Source organism: Microtus pennsylvanicus, chromosome 3 (assembly GCF_037038515.1).
Source record: "Microtus pennsylvanicus isolate mMicPen1 chromosome 3, mMicPen1.hap1, whole genome shotgun sequence".
NCBI classification, from domain to species: domain Eukaryota; kingdom Metazoa; phylum Chordata; class Mammalia; order Rodentia; family Cricetidae; genus Microtus; species Microtus pennsylvanicus.
In genome coordinates, this window is record NC_134581.1 from 125,326,264 (window position 1) to 125,345,692 (window position 19,429).

The 19,429-nt window shown below is 46.0% G+C and overlaps 1 protein-coding gene across 5 annotated transcripts in view; it reads right to left on the reverse strand.

Annotated features, from left to right (window-relative positions):
- Positions 1–19,429, reverse strand: part of Lyn (LYN proto-oncogene, Src family tyrosine kinase) — a 106,740-nt gene that overhangs the window by 23,341 nt on the left and 63,970 nt on the right. For all 5 annotated transcript variants that reach the window (XM_075967056.1, XM_075967053.1, XM_075967057.1 and 2 more), the window contains exons 8-10: positions 18,838–18,990; positions 8,816–8,998; positions 7,124–7,200 (exon numbers count right to left, since the gene is read on the reverse strand). In XM_075967056.1, coding sequence (XP_075823171.1) covers positions 7,124–7,200; positions 8,816–8,998; positions 18,838–18,990 — 413 coding nt within the window. The remainder of the gene's footprint in view (positions 1–7,123; positions 7,201–8,815; positions 8,999–18,837; positions 18,991–19,429) is intronic.

Below are 19,429 nucleotides of genomic sequence, written 5' to 3' on the forward strand. Positions count from 1 at the left end.
TTCACTACTGGTTACGTACGGTGTGGAGAATATGCATGGATATTACAGCGACTGCAAACTCTATCAATCACTAAATGGCAAAATATTAGCAAAAAGAGCAAAACTGCTAAGTCCTGCTGTCCCGGTGAGAGCTTTGATTTAGCATGCTGGCTCATGCTCTAATATGGGTTTACCTAGAGTCATCTTCAAGCAGTTCATGGCTCCTCCTTTTGGACTCTGCTTGAGACTTCCAGGTTCCTTAAAGCCTACTTCTATCCTGCTCGATTGCCTCTCTCCTTTCACCTCAAGCTCCCCTCGCAAGCCTCTTGCTTTCTTTCCTAGGCACTAACTTCCTGCTGCCAAAGCTCACTTTCACAGTCTACCGCTTTTCCAAAGCCAAGGGGTAATTCTCGGTCCCCACAGCTAGCCCTCCTGACTGTTTGGCCTTTCCATCCATAGTGCTCTGAAAGCAGCATAAGGTGCTTAATCAGAAAGCTCTGGGAACCCTCCTGGTGCTGAACTCATCCTCATCCGTTACTCATCTGCCTCCCTTAGCCATTTTCTTCTGGGAGACAGGAATGTGCCTTGCTCATCCTATCCCCAGGAAGGTGCCAGGCGGTGCTCCCTGCATGCTGTGCTCCCTGCATGCTGTGCTCCCTGCATGCTGTGGGTGAAAGAGAGAAGAGATGGAGCTGTGTGGAGAAGGTAAAGAGAACACAGGTAGAACCTAAAAAAGGCTTTCCCAGGGTGGACAATGCAGCTTCTTTCAAAGTGTAGTGAATGTAACATCCGGTAATGACTCTAGTCCACCCCATTTAAGTCTAGCCTGGCAGGACACCATGACAAATTCCCAAAGGGGAAGCTGGTGTGTGACTTACGGTAACACAAGCTAGAAACTGTCACCCCCGGACAGAACGGTATCAGGGCTGGAGGCTGATCTGACTCACAGGTTCTCACTGGTGCTGGGAAGCTTTCTAGGCAGGGTATCCGTGAGAGCACACACCTTAACGCCAGCAGCCAGCAGCTGGATGCAGGAAAGTTCGAGGCCAGCTGAGGCTGAAGAGGGAGGCTCCTCCAGCCGGACCCCTCTGCCTTGTCTGCAGCCTGAAACCACACTCCCTCTGCCTAACATGTTACTCCCCACTACCCCCCCCAAAAAAAACCCCGAAGTTCCTGTTTTATGCTATTTTTAACTGGCAGTTAAATACTTTTCTATTTGTTTTCCTGGAAGAAGACTGCATATCATCTAGTTTTGCAATTCTGACACTGGCCACAGTTTTAGTTGTCCGTTTCGTGAGTTTTCATGACTCCCAGGGCTGCCCCAGGCTTAAAATGAGTTTTGAATGAAACTCATTATTCAAAATGGATAAAGAGAAATGGGGTTAAACGATAGTCAAATGTATGGGATGAATTCTAGTGTTCTAAAGTCCAGGAGGGTGGCAACAGTTACCAGTAACTTACTGTGCATCTCGACACACACTGAATGTTCCCTGAGATGACCGAGCCCGTAAGGGTGCCAGCCTTGATGATTTGAGTTTGCTGGCGGGACCCCACTGATGGAAGGAGAGAAGGGACTCCTGCAGATGGTCCTCTGATCTGCACACGGATGCATGTGCACAAACATGCACACAGGATCAAAATGTATCCATTTTGTAAAGTCACATTGAACTGGGGACAGCAGCACATGTCCTATAATGCCAGGACTTTCAAGGCAGAGGCAGAAGGACGGTGAGTTGGAGGTCAACCGGGGATACCTAGCAAGACTCTGTCTCAATCATAACAGACAAAAATAATCACATTGCACTGCACATTATAAATATGTATGACTATTTTTATCAATTAAAATGTTTTAAATTTTGAATAGAGAACATTGCCATGTCTGAATATGGTTACTAAAATAATGCCATATATTTATGTCCCTTTGTTTAGAACATCAAAATCATTAATTATAACAGAGGCACAATTCAAGCAGTCTCAGCACAAAAGGCTTTTCTGCGTCATGGAATATTAAGGCTGAGGCTGTGGGACACCTAACTTGGGCGTGTCGCCTTGCAGGGAGTGACAGTTTTCAGGGAAGCATGTTTCCCGGCTCTTAGGCCAATGTTTTCTGGATCACTCTTGCTACGGATAGTGCTGTTTAAAAAATGTAGCAGTGTTTCCTCTGTTTCACAGGATGATTGAAGCACCAGTTGTGTAGGCCACTGTGCATGGGGAAGTAATGGTTTCCAGGCAACCACTCCCTAATGATGCACACCGAGCATCTTGTCCTGATCTACCTGGCTCCTTTATCTACAGCAACATCTCAGATCACAATATTCTTTTCAATTCCCACTTCATTGCTGGTCTTTCCCACTCTTGTGCTATCAAGAGGACCCCGAAAGTGCAAAGGTCACAATAGAGAGGCACCCGTGTGTATTCCCAGGAAAGGTTGCAATAGAGAGGCACCCGTGAGAATTCCCAGGAAAGGTCGCAATAGAGGCACCCGTGAGCATCCCCAGGAAAGGTCGCAATAGAGAGGCACCCGTGAGCATCCCCAGAAAAGGTCGCAATAGAGAGGCACCCGTGAGCATCCCCAGGAAAGGTTGCAATAGAGAGGCACCCGTGAGCATCCCCAGGAAAGGTCGCAATAGAGAGGCACCCGTGAGAATTCCCAGGAAAGTGAATGTGGCTTTCTAGAAGATGCAGAAGCCAAGGCAGTTGTTGGAGGCTTCTACTTGCCACCGAGCTGGATCCTATGTGCCAGTGCCTCTTGCTCTGTTGAAATAAACTGAGGAGGGTGGCAATCAGGCTCCAGACACTAGTGCTGAAGAGCTGGCTGCTGCGTACCTTGGTACAATGCTTGCCTTGCATGCACTGGTCTGGGGTTCAATCCCCAGTGCCGGATATTTTTAGATTTGAAATAATGCTTTGAACATAAAGTAGTTAGTTCCTTTATTACAGGTTCTTAACCTTCCTAATGCTGTGACCTTCGACAATTCATCGCATTGTGGTGATTCCAACTACAAATATTTTCTTGCTACTTCCTAACTGTGACTTTGCTACTGTTAGGAAGAGTTATATAAACACCTGTGTTTTCTAATGGTCTTAGGCGACCCCCGTGAAAGGGCCACTCACCCCCAAAGGGTTCTTGGCCCACAGGTTGAGAACCACTGCTCTCTTAGGCTACTATGGAAGCCATGGTGATGGTGAAGGGAAAAGGCTGGCTAGCAGTCACAAGCTGGGAAAGGAAAGGGCTGCTTCTCTTCGGTTTCTCCCGCAGACAGCAAAGAGATAACATGATATCATACTGCATCTGATGATACTGTCAAATATTTGGATGCTTCCTGAGGACATTTCCATCCTGGCCCTTTTGGCCTATTTATCACAAAAGGACTGGTCAGTCTCCTAGGTATTGAAAGAGGCTGATAAATACTTAGATGTAGTCCTTTCCTCAGTTTAATAATTTCAACTTAAGTTGTAACTTCAAATTTAATACCAATGGAGAAATACATCTTGAGAGTAATTGCTACATGATGCAAACATTTAGTAAGGGGTGGTGGTGCATATACGTAATCTTAGCATGAGGGAGGCAGAGGCAAGAGGATCAGGAGTTCAGGTCCAGACTCAGAAGAAAGATGTATGCTGTCCATAAAGACGAATGGAAAGATGAAAGGAGTTAAAGAAATCCTTAACTCATCAGCAAGGCAAAGATCTGTCAAGGATGTAAAATGCCCATTATGGTAGGCGGGCACAAAGTTGTGACAGGATGAACACTGGTCACCAAATGACAATGCAATACAGATGAAAGAGCCAAGTGTCTGTAGTCAGAAGACAGACCAGGACTCAGTCCAAGCAATCCTACCTGAAAGTTCATATTTTCTCACTCATTTGTGAAACATATAAATAGCAATATAAACCATCAAAGTTGTTGGGCTCTCATTGGGTAAGGGATGTGCTTCATCAACTAGAAGATGCTAAAACAAACATTAATTGCTGCCATGATCACATGATCATGACGAACTGGCTTTTGCAGCATTGCTCTGAGATAATTTATTGTTTCATTTCAGATAAAGTTGGCCCCTCAGAGATGTTGCTGCCAAGTAGCAATAAATGCTTTATTTCCCTGGGTTGGAAAGATAACGTGATTTATCCAATCACTGTACGGTCCTTCTGAATTCTGCACTTAGTTTTCTTCCCAGTTTTCAGAGCCTGTGATCCCACCTCTGATTCTGCCCCAGGATGTTGCCGACTAATTTCAAACTCTTCTCCTGCCAAGCATGCTTCTTCTATAGCCTGGGTGTAAGCAGAATACCTGATGAAAAGGCATTCTGCTTAGAAACGCCACTCTCCTCTGATCAAAGCAGAGCACAGAACTGCTCCAGTAAGTACAAGGAGAGAAGCTGTGAGGAACTGATCTCTTGTCAAAGTTTCTTCATCTCCGCCCAGTGAGCAGTACATGGGCTGAGGGGATGGCTGAGGAGCACGGGTTACATCTGGGTCCCATGAGACTTTTCAGAGCTTTCCGGAGACAGAAAGTGATGAAATCAGCTCTCACATGAACTGGGAGGTGGCCATGTGCACCAGGGGTTTCCTGTCTCAACTGGACACCCAGGGAAGGAGGGGAGAAGGTAGAGAGGAAGTAGGTCATGGGGAAGTCCCGACTCTGCCCCTCACACTTTTCCTTGCTCTTCTGAGGCTATGATTGCTAGCAGACCCATCTCCAGTCCCAATAGCCAATCTCTACTGTTGACTGTCATGGTATCCATGGCAACCAGTCATGTTATCCATTCACGACTATATATGACAATGATAATGGGACAGAGTGGCCATCGACGTATTGTACACCCCACTAACTCGTCAGGTTAGAGCTCAAATACTAAGTGGACTCATCTAATTTTCACCCCAAGAAATAAGCTGAGGAAAAGATAGAGGGTGTGGGGGTGGATTATCTGAGGATCTGACCACCAGCTGTCAGCTCGGATCAGTTTTATTAAATCATCAGTGTCTCGTGTGATTCACCACAGAGAACGGACAAAGTTAGTGGCAGGTGAGAAAACAACTTTCCAGGAAAGAGCAGGCAGCACACTGGGCAATGCCACCATACATAGAACCAAGAGCATCGCAGGGGTATCGGGAGGATTGCAGAGGTCAGTGTGTGAGGGGTGTGACTTCAGACTGTTGTCAGGGGTGAGTCCACCACCTCTGTTACAGCTGGAAAAGTCACATGCAAATAGAATTAATAATAAAGGCAGGAGGGACGACAGGTGCTCTCACAGCTGCAGCCCGAGGGTTGGGTGAGATGTGTCTCGAACAAATATGAACTCAAAGGAGCTAGAGCTCAGTTACAACGGAAACACATTTGTCTGGGGGTGTAGCTGAGTGACAGATACAAGCATCGTATGTACAGGGCCCAGGGTTCAATCTATGAAGGAATGAAGGGAGAGAGGGAAAGAAGGAGGGAGAGAAGATGAAAGGAAGGATGGACGGACGGATGGATGGATGGAAGGGAGAAAGGAAGGATGGCAGGGAAGAAGGGAGGGAGGATGGAAAGATGGGAGGGAGGATGGAAGGGGGAAGGGAGGATGGAAAGGAGGAGGGGAGGAATCTGTGCTAAGCCTGCATTCTTAGGATATCCCTGGCTGCGGCTGACCGTGACAGTCTCATTGACAACAGCTTTCACATTTGCCCTGAAGATTCAGCAGTTTGACCCGGGATCATTCACCAGAAGGATTCTCTGGGACACAGAGATAAGAGCTCATCCAACACAAGCTGGATAGAACAGTGGTGGCATCTTGATTGCTTCTAGCCTTTCCAGTCACCAAGGGGACTCAGGCTAGTTCTAGTGAAGTCGCCTGGTACCTAGCTGCACAGCCACAGTGAGAGCAGGTTCTGTGGACATCATGTCTGCAAGCTCAAAGTCTTATTTATAAGGCAGAAAAAAGTTACCCTCTGTGGTAGCCTCAGGCGCCCAGACTTGACCTCAGAAATTTCCACTACAGCAAGATAATGTTTTACCAAACAAGATGTACAAAATCAAACAAGGATGCCTATGCAAAAAGGGAAAGACAGCCTTTGGATCCGGCATATACCTGCCATGTGTAGTGTCTGACCCAAAGAGCTATGAGCGCAGACTGAGCCTCAGGCGGGTTGAAGAGCAAGCCTGTGTAGCCCTCGGGCCATGTGTGCCATCTTTCCGTAGCCCTGCCCCGTGTGAGCTCCTCTAATCTCTGGCCTAGTTGGAAAGCCCACATGCACTAGAGCAGAGGCCTCTTTATCTGTGTTTCGTGTGATACACACTTATCAGACTTCTGCTTTCTCTGCTTCCTGTTCTGCTAGCTTTGTGGGGTCCACAGCTGCACCCAGCCACGCTGCTTTTACTGCAGGGTGGTAGGCTTCATACTATGATGGTGAGTGCACGGAGCCTTGCAGGGGCACCCCGGAGCCAGGGCCAGGATGGGGGTGAAAGGACGGCTAAAAAGGCAGGGCTCCTGGCTCCTTTCCCTCATCGCTTCTCCACCATGGCTGTCACTGTTCTATCAGAGGCTGATGGTGCAGATCACATTCCCATTTCCTCCTTAGGCGATGAGCCCAGGTCCTCTTGGACCGTCACTAGTGCAACAGAGACGGTCCTTCTTAAGGTGTTCTCAGCTCCTTCCTACAGCTCTTAAGCATCTGCCATTGGACCGTCTCCCCACTCCATACTGTGGACTGCACCACACATAGCCTTTCCAGCCTGAGTCTCCAATGGCCAATACTGAAGAGCAAAGTAAGCAAAGTGCCAGACATGACTAACCGATCCAAGGAAGGCAAAACAAGGAAAGTGCCAGACATGACTAACCGATCCAAGGAATGCAGAACAAGCAAAGTGCCAGGCATGACTAACCAATCCAAGGAACTGCATCAGGCATGTTGCTTGGTTTTGGGGTAATTCGCTTTGCTTATAAACACACTTCAGGAAGTTTGTAACTCCAAAATAAATAGTCAACTCTTAGGTTAGTATTCAAAACATTACAAACGAATTTATCTCAGATTCGTAGTGAGTTAACAGGGAGTGAGATCAGGATGAGTAGGCAGGCACCTCAGTGTCTCCCCAAGAACACCGACTGGACACACACACACACACACACACACACACACACACACACTGGGCTTGCTAATACGTCACCTGTGCTGAAAAGTCAATGAGCTTTGGGAGCAGCACCTTGCCACCTTCGTCACTCTTGAGGAAATCCAGCAAGCTGCCTGCAGACAGAGGAATGACAGACAGGTCAATGCAACTCAAACACACGAGTAGAGAAATACCATCCAAGGGCTTGTGGGATCTCGGGCAGAGTGTTTGTCCAGTGTGTTCAAGGCTCTGGGTAGAGTTCTTGCCAGTGCATCATCATCCTGCCATTGCCTGATCAGCTTGTCCGGGACAGAAAGACAAGAAGTATGTCCTATCCTCATGGGATGGCCTGTCTCTTGCAGGCATCAGGCTAGGCTTGCTCTGTTCTGTTCCAACACAGAAAGGAGAGCCTGAGGCTCTGGGAGAGCTGATGAGTGAGGGACACATTAGCTTCCTAAGTCCAGTGCTGGCAGCAGCCTCTCCTACTTCCTTGGGTTTCAAATCTGTGAGACCTCCTTTCCCTGAGAACTCCCAGCACCAGGCTCACGGGTAGCCTTGGTGTACTCCCTTAATGCCAGGCCTTTGCAAAGTGGGCACCGTAGCTCTGTAGGAGTTCTTGTGAGGAGGTGTAAGCAAGAGGATATAAAGCAGACAGTGTGGGGCTTGGCAGATAGGAAACACTGCCCCACATCACCCATAAATCCCAGACTGACACTTAGTTCTTCGACACAGAAAGCACTGGAACAGTGGTAGAAGCTGAGTGCCCAGTAAGTGTTAGCTACTGTTACACTCCACACCTGTATTTACAGTTCAAATAGCATTAGTTAATTCAGTAGTATTTCTGACCTCATGAAGCACCTAGCCTTGAATATGGTTTCTGAGTTACAGCAACCAAAGCCATATAGTTTTATTTATATTTTTAACAATATCCATGAGGCTGGGACACAAAAGCAAAGCACAAAACTGAACACATCCTCTTCTGAGGAATGCTTTTGAGTAAATGCTATTCTGAATAGCAATCATTAACAGATAGTACGTTTTAGAAAATGTAGTAGCCATACTTCTAACCTATTGGCTAATAGGACGTCCTGTCTATTAGCTCAATGCTAAGTAAGAGTACTTGTCAACCGTGAGTGAGGACCTAGGTGTGATCGCCAGCACTGAAATCAATCACTCACATACCAGCTCTGACAGCAAACTCTACTCTCTTCCATGACACATGAGCAAGTGTTGATTTAGGACTGTTGCTCATGTTGATCTGTTTCCTTCATTCATTCTTCCAAAGATTTAAGAAAAAAGGGGAGGAGTTTATTTCTATCAGAATGAAGGTAAAGAAAAGACGGATGAGTGAAAGCCATCCTGAAGAGGGCTAACAGAGAAAGAGAGCCTAGAACCTCTTTAGGGCTTCCACAGCACGGGGAGTTAAAAACATTAACTAAATCCGTGCTCTATCCAAGCTCTCCATGTGAGCCACAACTACAGACCCTGTGGATGCTTAACCATAACATTTTTAAATAACACACAGAAATTTAAATAATGCTAAGTAGAAAAGAGAAGCAGTTTGAGAATTATTAAGTAAATAAGAAACATACTGTCCTCTGCCTATGCCTATGAAAATGCCCTTTCTATTACTTTCTGACTTCCAGTATTAAGTACACTTCACGTTAAGACGAAATGTTCTCTGGACACTTGAACACTTAGCTTTGGGGCCTGCCTCCTAGAGGAGTATGGACTCCGAAGGCTACTCACCCTTGGCCATGAACTCGGTGATGATATAGATGGGCTCCTCCTTGGTGACCACGGCGTAGAGCCTCACCAGCTTGTCATGCTGTAAGGTCTTCATGAGGTTGGCCTCTTCCAGGAAGGCCTGCACAGACATGGTTCCCGGCTTGAGGGTCTTTACGGCCACTTTTGTGCTGTTGTTGTAGTAACCTGGGCAGGCAGAAGCAAGCAGAGCACGTCAAAAGGAGAGTTCAAACCCTGCCCTTCCTTAATGCAGAGTGAGGAAGCTTAAGTACAGACTGAGCAGGCCTAAGGAAGAACACACTGAGGTGTCAACACGAAGGGACGATGACTGGAGTGTATGTGGGCGTTCTTTGTACTCTGTCCACAGAAGTCTAAAATTACCACAAAGTCAAAAGAGTTTTTATGAAACATTAGTTGTGAGAATTCTATATGCATCTTACCACAAGGACTAGTATTTTCTCCCAGTTAATAAAATTTTATTCAAGGCAAAATAAACAAGAAAATCAAAACTTTATGATATGAATAAGAACAAGAGAGAGTGCAAGGGGCAGTGCAAAAGAAACTATATCAACACACGTTCGTTAAACCCTCGTTATTGCTAACGGAACAATTACAGACCATTTCATACAGTGAGTACATAGACTGTTTTGTTTGTCTGTTTTTGGTTTTTAAGATACTACTTAGTCTTGGTTGGCTTCAGACTGGTGGTCTTCCTGCCCCCATCTCCTGGGTGCTGGGACTCGAGTGTGGGTCTCCATGCCTAGCTTCCATCATCTTTACAATCAGGAAGAAGTGTGAGACTTATGAAAGCTGTTTGTCAACTAAATGTTCCCCAAGGTTTTCAAAGGCCTGGGCTTGGTTGGCAGAGACAGGAAGACTCTTAGAGCTCAGTGACCAGCGATTCTAGACCAGTGTAAGGTGTAGTAATTTCTCGGGTCCAATAAATAATGCCGAGAGCAAATGAAGCTACCCAGTGTCAACATCTGGCCTTCACACACAGACACACACACACACACACACACACACACACACACACACACACACACTCACACGTGCACACACAAAGCTGGGGCGGGAGGGGAGGGAATGAGAATATTCTCCACGGCTTATACTACTGACAAACCATGAGTATCTTGCATCTATAATTCCTACAAACCAGCTAAGTGGCCTAGCAGTAAAGGCATGGGCGCACATTTCCAAAAGGAGACATTCCAGTGACTCAGATGTACAAAAGAAACTCAATTGTATTAGTAATCAGAGAAATGCAAAAGAGGCTATGAGGAGAAACCCGCCCTGTTGACCCAAGTCAAAAAGTAAGATGATAACTGTAGATAAACGCTGGTGTGGGGGACGGGGACACAGTGGCAGCTCCCTCAGGCCCTTTCCTGCGCTTTTCTTTTGAGCTTCGTGATTACATCCCAAGAGGCCCATGCAAGATGATGACAGTAGTGTCCTTTGGAGCGACCACACAGGCCGTGCTGCACTGGGGCCGTGCTGAAGGTACAAGTCTACCGTTCAAGAAAGTGCGCATTGTATATTTCTAAGGACAAGTGAAACTGGGACCCATTGACGGAATTAATAGAGCAAAGATTCATAAATAGTCTTCCTTATATAATCCATAGGGGACTGGCCCACCTACACCATCCACAGGGGACTGGTCTAACTATATCATCTATAGGAACTGGACCACCTACATCACCAATGGGGTATTGGTCCAGTTACACCATCCATAGGGGACTGGACCAGTTACATCATCCATAGAGGACTGGACCAGCTACACCATCCATAGAGGACTGGACCAGTTACACCATCCATAGAGGACTGGACCAGATACACCATCCATAGGGGACTGGACCAGATACACCATCCATAGGGGACTGGACCAGCTACACCATCCATAGGGGACTGGACCAGTTACACCGTCCATAGAGGACTGGCCTACTTAAATCATAAATAGAGGACTTGTCTCCCTAAATCATATATAGGGGATTGGTCCACCTACATCATCCACAGGGGACCGGTCCATCTACATCATCCACAGGGGACTGGTCTATCTAAATCATCCATAGGGTGTTGGGACCAATTGGAGTCCTGGCCTTCAGCTTCTCTTCCCTGTCTAGAGCCTTCTAATTGAAGTGACTAAAAGCTGTGCCTTGCCTAGAGGATCAGAGGATGGGATTTTCACTTGTTGGCCATTGAATGCTGGGTATTTAAGCCTCCACACGATGCTATTAAAAAGGGTCTTTGTACCAGTGAGTGGAGGTCCGTGTGTCTGTATGTCTTTGTGTGTGTTTTCTCAACTTCCAGCCCCTTGCCCATAGCTTGTGAACTGGATTCTAGCGAATTGTGTGCGGTAATAGGGGTCTAACTATATCATCCATAGGGGATTGGCCCACCCACACATCCATAGGTGACTGAACCACATACACCATCCACAGGAGACTGGCCTACCTAAATCATTCACAGGGGACTGGTCTAACTATATCATCCACAGGGGACTGGTCCACATACATGATTCATAGGGTGTTGGTTCAGAACCCTGGAGCATACCAAAAATCCAAGGATGCCTATTGGGCAAAATGGCACAGTATTTGCATCTAACCTGTGCATGTTCTCATGGATATGTTTAATTACCTCCAGATAACTTGATAGTAAAATGCAAATGCTATGGGCATAGTTGTTAGACTGTATTGTTTATTGTACAAAGAAAAGAATATGTACTTGTTCAGCGTAAGTGCAGCACCCTCCCCAAATATTTTCCATCCAAGATGGGTTGACTCCACAGACATGAAGGCCTGACTGCACCGTGTGACCCAAAAAATCCATTCCTCCTAGAAGAATCCATGTATGCTTGCATCACAGAACCACAGAGCACAGTGTTCACAGTAGCCACAACCTGGAACAAACTCCGATTCTCACCAGTCAATGTTGATATGAATGGATAAAACTCTATAGGCTTTTCATATACATTCTAACAGCACTATATAGCAACAAAGATGCATGAAATGTTATGACATCCCTAAATATGGATGAATTAATTTAAGATGCCTAATAAAAGGGGCAAAACATAAGAGACTGCATTCAGCACGAGCCATCTGTAAATGCAGACGAAGCTGGATTACATTGTTTGGTTCATGCTGTACTCTACGTAACAGTAACCAGACTTCGGGCCCCTAGCTCCACCTGCAGCACCATGGGAAGAAGGTCAGAACAGCAGCTGTCCCTGGGGCAGGCAAGGCTGTGATTGTGAAGGGACAAGAGGACTCTGGGGTCTGACAGTTTCCTCTGTGGGACTCTGTCATTACTCCGCAGTAGCTTTTCTGGGGACTTGCACATGGCACCTAGAATCAAAGTTAAAGAACAAGCCACTCCCTCTCATCATCATCAAAACAATGGAGCCTGGAAATGTTTACATCCTTTGAAATGATGAAAATCTGCTTCCAGAGGCAGGGCAAGAGTCATCAGGAAATGATGCGGCTGCTAAAGACACTGGAGAGAAGGAATTCGGAATCAACAGCAAGCAAACAGCTCCAGACGAGCAGCAGATGCCCCAAAAAACAATCATTTGAGGGTTCCATTAACCTAGTCACAGAAATTTGTGTTGCTGTCATGGATAGATTTAAAAAAAAAATCAGGTAATAAAGGACTCCTCGTGGAGTGACACTTTGTCACAGGCAAAGAAAACAACAGCTTGAGGGAGTTCCAGTTCTATCCATGGCAGGCTTGCTAAGAGATACACTTACCATGGGACAGAGAGCTGCTTAAAAAGAAACCAAAAAACTAGATTATTTGTTTGAGAAGCTGGCGGTGATAAGTTTTAACTAAGATGCCTCTAAATAAAACTAAGAATGTATCAGGGTGCGAGATGGCTCCCCAGTTAAGAGCACTGGCTGCTCTTGCAGAGGTCTGAGTTCAGCTATCAACACCCTATAACTCCAATTCCAGGGGATAGAAGCTTTTTTATGGTATGCACATAGTGAACTTACATACATTTAGGCAAACACTCATAAACAAAAAATAAAGGCAAATCAACCTTAAAAAAACAAACAAACAACAAAACAGCCCTCGGGAAGCAGAGGCAGGCAGACCTCAGTGATCTTCTGGTCTACAGAGCAAGTTCCTGGACAACCAGGCCTACACAGAGAAACCCTGTCTTGAAACAACAACCCCCACCCCCCAATACAAAACAAAACAATACAAAGGCAGCTGGTGGTGGTGGCACAGCCTCTGATCCCAGCACTTGAGAGGCAGAGGCAAGTGGATCTCTTCTGTGAGTTTGAAGCCACCTTGGTCTACAGAGTTTCAGGACAGCCAGGGCTACACAGAGACCCTGTCTCGAAAACCAAAGACTGTATATCAAGCAAAACTTCAAACAAAGCTTCCCCGAGACTATGCTGTCAGTAGAAACTTCCTCCTTGTCCTCACTGTCCAGTTAGATCTCTGGAATATTAACAATACGCAATACGCAGAGGAAATAAGACACCAAGGCAGGAGCAACGGGGTCACACGAACACGAGGAAACAGCTTGAGGCAGAGACACCTTTCTCTTTCATCCCCATAGCGGTCTTCCTGACACATAGGTCACAGCTGACAATCTCTTCCTCGTGTTTCATACCCTTGTGGAAAACCAGCTCACACATTCCTTGAGGATTAAAAATTGAATTCTGGGACGGTGATGGAGGTGAGGTGAGGAGGGGAGAGGATGCTAAATAGTTAGCACCAGCTGCTCTTCCAGAGGACCTGGGTTCCGTTCTCAGCATTCATACAGCCGCTCACAACCATCTCAGCTTCTGTTCTGGGGATCCAAAGCCCTCTTCTGATCTTCCTACATACCAGGCACACTCATAAACATTCATACACATAAACAACAAAGAATAAACCTTAAAGCAACAACAACAACAATAACCAAAACCAAACCCAAACAACTAAATCTGGGCTTTACAGTGAGCCTAGCAGCGCACACAGGAGTGAGGCAGCCCCCCCACCCCAACTGCTGCCTAGTCGGTACCACTAGCTTGATACCCGCTGCTAATTTTCTTTTGGCTTTGCTCCCGGAGCCCCCTGCTGAAGTTTAGCAGGATGAAATCTGCCAGGAGCCAAAGAGATTCCTGACCAGCAGCCAAACTCGGACTTCAGCATGACTTAAAACAAGTAGGCTTCCTGGTGGCTCCTAGCACCCCGGAGGGCTAGGACTGAGATTGCTAGGTCAACCTGGGCTCCTAGTGAGTTCTGGACAAGCCAAGATACATAGCAAAACTCTGCTCACAGATGAATGAGTGAATGAATGAATGGAACTATTGATGCCACTATCTTAGTAGTGATATTTTACTAGAATTCTGTGAGATATTACTATGGGAGTGGAAAGTGGTACCTGGAAGCTCACTGTATTGTCAGCTTTGTTGAAAGAGAACTCACAGGTCACACTATTTGTCCATTTCAAGCATACAATACATCATAGTTGGGCCGTTGTCACGATAAACAATTGGAAACACTCCCATTAAGCCCCAATGAGATCACATAGTCTTTAGTGGCACTAATTTCAGTCTCAGTAGCTTTGCCTGTTCTGGTGCCCCTGTGACCAGCTCCTTCCAAGGGCATCCACGCCATGGTGTGCACCAGCTCTTCATTCCCGTTATCACCAGTTTCTACTCTAGAGATATAACAGGTTTTGCTTATACATTAATTTCTTGGTGAAAGTTCAGGTTGCTTATACTTTTGTTTTTGAGACAGTTTTGCTTTGTAGCCCAGACTGGCCTCAAAGTTAAAGTCCTCTGCTTCCTTCTCATGACTGTGGGGATTCTAGACTACTTGCCCAAACATTTCTGTTCAGGCTTTTGGGAGGCATATGCTTTCCCTGTTCCCTCCCTCCCTTCCTCTTTTCTCCTTCCTATCCTTCCTTCCTTTCATGTAAAATTGAACTTGTTTCTTAAGTACATTGCTATTTACTTTGGCATTTTTTTAAATTTTATTTTAAGTCTAAGTTTTTTTCCTGTATGTCTGTCTGTACTTGAGTCATGGTTGGTGCCCAAGGAGGCCAGTACAAGGCATCAGATCCCCTGGAACTGGGGTTCCTGACAGCTAAGAGCTGCTGTGGGATGCTAGCGATTGAATCCAAGTCCTCTAGAAGAGCAGACAATGACCTTTACCCTCTGAGCCCCATCTGTGTTCTTTCTTATAATCCCACATGCATGCCAATGACCTAAAAAAATGTTAAAAAAACAAAAAAGAAACACACCCTAGTAATTCTGTCCTCTATAGTTTTCTCATGGTGCTGTAGGATTGTGTGTATATATCATTAGGTATGTAATACTTTCCTGCATTGCTCCTCTCAATCAGGACACAGTCCTACTAGACAGGGTCTGTTACAACCCACCTTCTGACAACTCATCCTGACTATCTCTTTTAAAGGATTTAATACTGATTTTTGAGACAGGGTCATGCTATGTATCACCAGCCTAGAAATTACTATATGTAGACCAGATCAGCCTTGAACTCACAGAGATCTGCCTGCTCCTGCCTCTCAGGGGCTGGGATTAAAGGAGTGCGCCACCACACCTGCCAACTAAAGAGGAAACTGGAATGGACCTGAGTGCACATTTCTCTAGCTGAGACACAGAAATGCCCAGTGTGCACATGAGAAGACGCTCAACATTGCTCATCGACACGGAAATGCAAATCAAAACCACAGGCCTCACCTCCCTTAGAACACTACCACAGGAACCTATCAAAGCTCCTGGAACAAAAGACAGCTAGCAGCGGATGGACATTTGGGACCTGGACCCTGGCACACTGTCAGTGGGGATGTAAATCGATGCTTCCACTTCAAGGTTTCCAAAGTATGGAAATGTTAAAACTTTACAAGGCAGGGCATCATAGAAGCCACCAGCTGGGGGCTAGAGATGGCTCACTGGTTAAGTCTACCTGCTGCTCCTTCAGAGGACCTGAGTTTGGTTCCTCAGCACCCACATTGGATGGGTCACTACCACCTGTAACTCCAGCTCCAGAGGCTGCCACCCTCTCCTCCCTCCACAGGCAGCCACACACGTGTACATAACCTTCCACCGCAGTCACGCATGCATATACGTAAATAAAATACCAATCTTCGAACAAACAAACGAGATCCAGCAGTTGCATCCCTGAAGGTGACGTCACGCTGGATCATGGCATCACTGTCCACTATAGGCAAAGCATGGGAGCAAGCCCAAGTGCCACTGGGTGAATCACGAGCTGTGGACTATGCATTCGAGGGCACATTGTTCCTTGTTAGGGTAGAAACATGACTTGAAGCAAGGCAGCTCTCGTCAGGTCTGCCCTGACACCTGTGCTACCCAGAGCAGATGGGCCTTTCTAACCCTCGTAGGCATCGCAGCAACCATGACAGCCTTTTAGATAGTATGAATCGAAATGTAAGCCCCAAACACACAATCCACCTAAGGCACAAATTGGATTAGAGAGTACTCAGTTTGCCAGTGGGTGTGGATATCCCTCAGCATCTAGTTCTAAGCCTTGATTCTTTTGTTGTTGTTTTGTTTTGTTTTTTTGTTCCACAGCTGAACCTGAGGAGGATGGAAGGAAACTCCAAACTTTGGGGAGAATGAGTCCAGTCCAGGAAAAGCACGGTACAGCTGAACTGCCCTACAGTCTTCTCGAGGACAGATGTCAATCCCTCAGCCAGCAAATACGCACAGGAAAACCGAACTGCATTCCTTTCACATTGGCTTTAAGGTTAAAACTGAGAAAGTCTATGAAAATACAGTTTTTAGATTATGTATGTCTATGAGGTCACTGTAGCTGGTCCCAGGCTTGCTGCTGTTCTCTTTGATTTAAGGGAACCCACCAAATATTTCTGTGGGGCCTCATGATTCTCTTTTGTATTTAATATGTAATCTGCCAGTAGATGTTTCCAAACTGTAGGGAAGAACTTTTCCTTTGATGGCTTTAGTGCAACATGACAGTACCAAGAACACAGCACTGTCTGATGCCTGGGTGCCACACACAACAGACAGGTGAGCCATACTATAGGACGCCTGGGAACAAATTCAAATCTAGGGTCACGCGACAAGACCATGGCCCTGTGTTTTTATAGGATATGCATCTCGTAAAGGATGAAGCTAAGACACAGGGATTTTCCATAGTAAGGGAGTTGAAGATGTATTAAGTGCAATTATGTGTTCCCAGGCATTGAAGAACCGTCAAAAGGATGCTGGTGCATCCGTAGGGGGCTGTAGGTGCCAAGGTTAGGAGCAAAGAGTCAGCACAGGCGAGTACTCTAAGTGCCTCAACAACAAAATGTGCACATGCATTCACACATGAGAGCGAACAGGGAAGAATTAGCGTGAGTGTTACACAGCGTACATTCCACCATTCTTGTCCTGTTCTGTGACTCTGGAAAGACAAATACATACAAATACCTCAGGGAGGAAAAAGGAAGATGGCAAGACTTTTTAAAAACTGGTTTTGTAGGTTCTAAAAGAGTTCAAAATAGAGTAACCTATAAATAGCCCTAGTAAATAAGAGAAATGAAAATGTGTTCATATGATATTTTGTATATTAATGTTCTTACCAGCAGTGTACCAACAGTAAACAGGGGTGTGGATGGGTGTAATGGCTGTTGTGGGGGTGATGAAAATGCGTGCAGCTAGCCTGGAGCGGATCATGCCCTATGTGATTGACGGCCGCTGAATTGCTCTGCTAGCAGCATTAACTTTGTTAGCTAAGGTCATGTTACTTTCTTTAAAGAGGAGGAAACAGAGCTGGTATGGCAACACAGGCAGCCGGGGTAAGAGACTGAGCTTAGAGCGAACAAGCAGGCCCAGTTCCAAAGGTTCTGAGACAGCCAACGAGGAAGGCAGAGAGCGCGACGTGACTGTAGTTTGCAGGAGCTGTGTAAATATTCCGAGTTCAGACTCACTGCAGTATCAATTAATTGCAGCAGGGTCAGTATTTGCATATTGAGGACTTCTGCCATGAGAGTGCCATTAGGCCAAAGTACACAGCGGAGAAAGCAGAGCCTGGGAAAACCCCACATTCCTTCCGGGTCCCCATGCCACACTCTGTGGCTGCTGCAGGCTGAGCTCCTCCATTACTGTCACCAGGGCTGTGACATGTTCAAAGGTTAGCCGTCCCTGCTACCTAGAAATTGATTTTCTTTTCATCCACACAAAGTTGGCACAGAATGATGCAGACGTGTGACCTCCCATGCTATCCTGGTCAAGACAAAAATCCTTATTTTTTTTTTTAAAGAACCAAAAGAAAAAATGTGATATTTAAAAACCCTAAAAAAAATGTACCTTATCATAAATTAATTTATACTCCATGAAAACTTGAGAAAAATAGTCAAGAAGAATTCCCTAGGGGATGGAGAGACAGCTCGTAGTTAATGTCCCTTACTGCTCTTGCAGAGGACCTGAATTCAAATCCCAGCACCCACATGGAGGCTCACAACTCTCTGTGACTCCATTACCAGGGAATCCGATGTCCTCTTCTAGCCTCCAGTGGGTGCTAGGCATAAAAATTGTGCACATATACATATACAGGCAAAATACGCATGCATATAAAATAAGATTTAAATTAAAAATAAATAAAAAGAATTCCCCAGAAAGCCTCTGCTCAAATCTCGATGCACTTCCTCCTGGTCTGAGAGGCAAATCCTGGACTCTAAGGAAGGGCACATTAATGGTGGGACTTTAGGCATCTTTTGTTGGTGACCTCCCATGTTGAATAAATTGGGGGCTTCCTGTTAAGCGAGTGTGGGGGGGGTCCTAAGCCTGAGTGTAGCCCAGACTATGAGGATGACAGACTGATGGAGGAGGAGAGACCATCTGGGTAAGCACCCACGCTCCTATCCAGGAAAAGATCAAAGGAATGACCAAAACAGACAGATCCTGCAGGCCCGAATTTGGCTTGAGACCGACAGAAAAGCAAGAAATAATGTTTCTGAGCAGCACACTGCCTGGCTCAGTGGCTGGCAGAGGCTTGAGCCCTTTGCCATCCTCTCCGGAGTGGGACACTGGCTGAACACTCACCCATCCAGACTTCTCCAAACTGTCCTGCACCAAGCTTTTTCACCAACTTAATAGACTCCCGAGGGATCTCCCAGGCATCTTTATCCCATGGCTTCTGTGGTTTGGGACTGATGCATGCCTTCTCCAACCTTCTGCACAGACCGTCGGACTGCTCTACAGCGAAAGGAGGAACACACGTTAGGGGACGCGTGCAGGGCTGGTGAGACGGCTCTGTCGGTAAAACAGCTACCAAGTTTAATGTCCTAGATTCAAACCTGGATTCCCCAACACATACACACAATAAACAAATGTAAGCAGAAGCAGAAGGAAGAAAGAGAAAGAAGGAAAGGAAGAAAGAAACATAAGCAATATAGTATGTAGCCATGGCAGATAGATGGGTACCAAGGTTCCCTTAAATTCCAAAATCCAGATTCTCAAGTGCCTTATAAATAAAGTAATGCATGCGCATACCTTATTTTAAATCATCTTTGTATTGCTTATATTACCAAATGCAATGTAAGCACCGTGTTGTAACCCTGTGTTGTTCAGAGGATGCTAACAAGACATGCTCCGTGCAGATGCCTGACTGGCTGCATCTGTAATGTAGAACCTG